Source organism: Propithecus coquereli, unplaced genomic scaffold (genome assembly GCF_000956105.1).
Source record: "Propithecus coquereli isolate 6110/MARCELLA unplaced genomic scaffold, Pcoq_1.0 Scaffold656, whole genome shotgun sequence".
Lineage (NCBI taxonomy): Eukaryota > Metazoa > Chordata > Mammalia > Primates > Indriidae > Propithecus > Propithecus coquereli.
In genome coordinates, this window is record NW_012152574.1 from 446,107 (window position 1) to 451,177 (window position 5,071).

Below are 5,071 nucleotides of genomic sequence, written 5' to 3' on the forward strand. Positions count from 1 at the left end.
TCATGTATTGATGGACACTTGGGTTGTTTCCACATCTTCGCAATTGTGAATTGTGCTGCTATAAACATTCGGGTGCAGGTGTCTTTTTCATAGAGTGATTTTTGTTCTTTTGGGTAGATGCCCAGTAATGGGATTGCTGGATCAAAAGGTAGTTCTACTTGTGTCTCTTTAAGGTATCTCCATATTGCTTTCCACAGATCTCTAAAAGTTAATATATTCTTTCCAATTCTAATCTAATGATGTCACAGCATGTGTTCAGAAAATTATTTTTAAATGAATGATTATTGACTGGATAATCCAAGTTGACGTATCTCCTCGGGCCCTAAAACCAGTTTCTCCCGTTCCCCAAGATATAGTGAATACAAATAATTTTCTTTTTCTCTGAATGTCCCTTCTTCAACTGGACACTGGATGCCACTGAATGACAAAATATCAAAGAAATTGAATATTGAAATTGAAATCTGAATATTGTGGAGGTGAGTAACAGAGTTTAAAAAATTCCAGTTAGGAGTCAGGAAACCAGCGAGGACAGCAATAATCCAGCGGACCAGCGGCAGGTTAAAATGTCACACCAAGTTCATTCTGGGCTTCACCAGAAAATATAGAATTTCCGAGGTCAGGAACAAAAACCCACATTTTGGCTGGCCTGGGAATAACAAGTTAAGATACAGGAAAAAATATGGATACAGAGAGAAATTTCCCCCATAAGAATTGGGATTCTGTCTATGGCCATACCACCATACCACCCTGAACGCACCCAATCTCATCTTCTCTTGGAAGCTACGCAGGGTAGGGCCTGGTTAGTACTTGGAATGGAGAACTGGGTTTCTGAGGAGTGCAAGAACTCCCTTTCTGGAGAGTCTGTATGCTGAGAATTGTTTAAAATATAGATTTTTAACTGCTATAAATAGTTTATAATACCTCTGACCCAAGGTAAGATGAAATAGGCAGAACTATGTCTTCTGAATAAAAAACAAAAATATGACTTGTGCATCTTGCTCCTTTTGTTTGTATATTTATAAAGATACACAGTTGTGACCTGAGGTTTTAGAACAAAGACTTGATAATAACTATCACCAGGCACTTCTCATACCTGTCACCACCACCACCACCAGGCAGTTCACCCCATCCTCATCATTCTCCTCATCAACATTCAGTAAAACTTAGTCCAATTCTACAAGCATATATAACGCATCTACCGTAAAGAAGGCATTGTGAGAAGTACTGAAGAGAATGATCAGCTCTCACCGCTGAATATTTTAGATTCAGGTGCATGGTTTATTATAATAGCTTAACAAGGTATTTACCATAAGAAAACTATTTTTAAAAGTATTATGGGAGCACTTCTGCTTCTCACCAAGATGGAAGTCACCCCGGCATAATTGACTATAAAATAGGACAAAGGCTATGAAGAAATAGTTTTCAGGCAGTGGAGAGCAGGTAAGACATGATTGTGATCCCTGGAGGAAAGGAAGCTCGCAAGGTGAGCCATGCAATCCCCCAGCTGTCTCCCTGGGGACAGTTCCTTACCATGGCCCTGGCAGAGGACCATGGACAGTCTCACTGATCTGACAAAGCAGAAATCATCCTGAATTTGGAGCAGCTGAAGCCACTCTCTAGAAGCTGTGGGAGAGGGGATCAGCAAAGCAAGAGCTACATGTGGAGAGGATCTCAGAAGCATGTTGATGGAGGAGTCCGTGAGCTGTAACTGCTAGCTGGACTGTACACACGAAGGGCCGGAAGCCATTGCAGGATTGAAATGAAACTGACACTAGACGGGGATCGGGCTTGAGGAAGAGCAGCACCAGGAAAGTGTGCTGTCCGCCCTGCTGAAGTAGAGGAATCTCATCAACACCTCATAACCCCTGCCATCCGCTGAGACGCCGAAAGGACAAACCTTCACTGTAAGGATCACTTGCTTGAGTGAGACCTACTCCAGGTCTGGCTTAACAGCCTAAAACCAAGCCCTGACAATGTCCATAAGAAAGAGAAAAATTGAGAGAGGCTCACAAAACACCTTGGACTTTCCACAAATCCACGCCATCAAAGCAGTTATTATTGACTTTTTTTCTTGAACATTGATAGGATTTTCCCATGTCTTTGTATGACTAGCAATTTTTTTGATTGAATACAAGTACTGTAGAGATTCTAGATTCTTTTATCTTCTTCTGAAGAAAGTTGAGGTTTTTTTCTAGCAAGCATTTCAATTAAAGGGGGATCATCTTGAACACAGGCAGGCTTGGTTTTATGCTTTGGTGGTGTGGATTTTAATGTTTTGAATATATTTGTAAGCAGCTGCTGTAAAATCTCTCTTTTTTTTTTTTTTTTTGAGACAGAGACTCACTCTTGTCACCCAGGCTAGAGTGCCACGGCATCAGCCTAGCTCACAGCAACCTCAAACTCCTGGGTTCAAGCGATCCTACTGCCTCAGCCTCCCTAGTAGCTGGGACTACAGGCATGCGCCACCATGCCCGGCTAACTTTTCTATATATTTTTAGTTGTCCAGCTAATTTCTTTCTAATTTTTTTTTTAGTAGAGATGGAGTCTCACTCTTGCTCAGGCTGGTCTCAAACTCCTGAGCTCAAATGATCCTCCCGCCTTGGCCTCCCAGAGTGCTAGAATTACAGGCGTTGTAAAATCTTTGTCTGGAATTTTCAAAAAAATAAGTCAATAGCATGACAAAAAAAGAATAGAGAGAGGAGGTCTGCTATGTTATAAAGGGACTGGAAACATAACAAAATACGTTTTGTAAACATTATTTAGATCCTAAGTTTTTTAAATTACTTAAAGATCAATGGAGAAATGTGAACATGGCATATGTACTAGATGATGTTAGGAAAATTTGGTAATTGTGCTAAGTATCATAACGGCATGGTGGTCACAGTTTCTAAAAATGTCTTTATCAGAAAGCGTGCTAAGTACTTACATGTGGATATATACACGCACAATTTACACAACACAATACTAACGCAACATCTGGAATTTGCCATAGTTTTTTAGCAAAACAAACAAAAAGGAGCTGTAGGTAATTAAAACCAGATTAGCAAAATATTGATGTTGAAGCTGGATGATGCCTACATGGGGATTCACTATGCTATTCTCCCTGTTTCTGTGCATGCTTGAAATCTTCTACAATAAAAAGTCAAAAAGTGAATAAGTCAAATTAATTCAGCTTTAAATTTTTAAAAATATACATATCCTCAGACCTTGCAATTTAAGTCCTAAAACTTTCACTATACAATATTTTACAACTAAAAATTACCAGCAATAGATTATTTAAACAAACGTGTTTAGCTGTAGTATGAAGCCAGAAATATAAAGAAGTGGATACTTATTAATGTAAAAAGTTGTTCATGACATACTGTTCAGTGGAAAATCAGATTTCAAACTCCATGATCCAATTTGTTCTATATACAAATTTACTATCAATATACATATACATATATGTAGGAAGAAATTTTGAAATGTTATACAATAACATAAATAAGAAATATTTCTAGGTTAGTTTGGCATTGCTGTTTTTGTTTTTTTTATATTAAATATTTATGGTGCACTTAATAAAGAACTAATCAAAGTTTAAATAATTTTTTTAAACTAGCATTTGGAAATTGTTGCCCTACCATTCTTACTTGCAGTGTAAGTACGAAAGAGTTTGAAAGGAATGTTGAAATAGAACAAAGTTCCTCCCTTCCAACTAATCCTGGAAGACTTCCCAATGGAGGTGTCCAAAATCCAAACAGAATCTTCACTACCCTCCTTCAATCAAGTGCTTCAGTTTGTTTAATGGAGAGAATCCTCCGTAATACCTGATGAACCTCCTTGTTCTTCAGGGTGTAGATCACAGGATTGAAGATGGGGGTGACCACGGTGTAAAGCAGGGAAAAGACCTTGGAGAGGAGCTGGGAGTGGACAGCAGAGGGTGCAGTGTACAAGACCATGAGCGTTCCATAGAATGTGGACACTACAGCTAGGTGAGACGAGCATGTGGAAAAAGCCTTTCTCCTGCTGGCCCCAGCAGGAACTCTCAGCACTGCTACCATGATCCGAGCATAAGATGTCAGAATCAGTCCAAAGGGAACACTGAGGCAGACCACAGAAAGAATGAATGTTGTCACCTGGGCTACTCTGGGATCCGAGCAAGCCAGGCCCACCAAAGGCATGAAGTCACAATAAAAGTGGTCAATGTGGTTGGGGCCGCAGAATCTCAGCTGGGCCATCAGGGCCACAACCAGTCCATCTACCATGAAGCCAGAGAACCAGGCTGTGACCACCAGCCCCAAGCACCATCTGGGCCCCATCAGGAGTGGGTAGCGGAGTGGGTAGCAGATTGCCAGGTAGCGATCATATGCCATGACAGCCAGCAGGAAGCATTCAGCTGTGGCTAAAGAGCCAAAGACAAAGAACTGGAGCAAACAAGCAGCCACAGAGATGGCTGCCTCTTGCAGGAAGCCCTCCAGCATTTTTGGCATCACTGTGGAGGTATAGAGGATCTCCAGGAAGGACAGGTTAGCCAGAAAGAAATACATGGGTTTGTGGAGCCTCCGGGAGCTAATCACTGCCACAATGATCAGCATATTCCCTACGACGATGGATGCATAGACAACAGCGAACACAATAAAGAACAGGAAATGCAGCTCAGGGATGTCATAGAAGCCAAGGAGGACAAATTCAGTAACAGTTTCATTTCCTATATAGACAATTTCCATGTGGATCATCTAAGTTCTGCTTGGCAGTAATTTGAAGAAAAATTTTAGTGAGTCTCTATATCTTCTACAACAAGCCTCAGATCAATAGGGCTAAAATAAAAAAGATAAAAGTGAGCCTCCAAAACAAGGATTACTCACACAAGTCTTCATCTGTTCCTGCTGTTAGTTGTCACTCCTTTCCCAACTCCCATCCTTCCCGGCCTTCCTTCATTGTGCATATTCTTTAAGGCTCAAGAGAGTTTATCCAACTTCATAATTTTAGTCTTTTGAAGCCCTTTTCCCTGATTCAGTCTGCTACCTCTATCATACAGTAAAGCCCATCATCCTAATCTCCATAAGCTACCACAGCCTCCCTCTTGTGCACC

General features: G+C 40.7%; 1 protein-coding gene across 1 annotated transcript; it reads right to left on the reverse strand.

Annotated features, from left to right (window-relative positions):
- Positions 1-3,611: 3,611 nt before the first annotated feature.
- On the reverse strand, positions 3,612-4,788 carry LOC105823037 (olfactory receptor 11A1). Its single transcript, XM_012660115.1, has one exon. It carries the CDS (start codon positions 4,713-4,715, stop codon positions 3,759-3,761), a length of 957 nt encoding a protein of 318 aa, XP_012515569.1. The 5' UTR covers positions 4,716-4,788; the 3' UTR covers positions 3,612-3,758.
- Positions 4,789-5,071: the final 283 nt, after the last annotated feature.

Coding starts and splice junctions, on each gene's coding strand:
- LOC105823037 (XM_012660115.1), bottom strand. CDS start 4,715: ATGATCCACATGGAAATTGTCTATATAGGAAATGAAACTGTTACTGAA.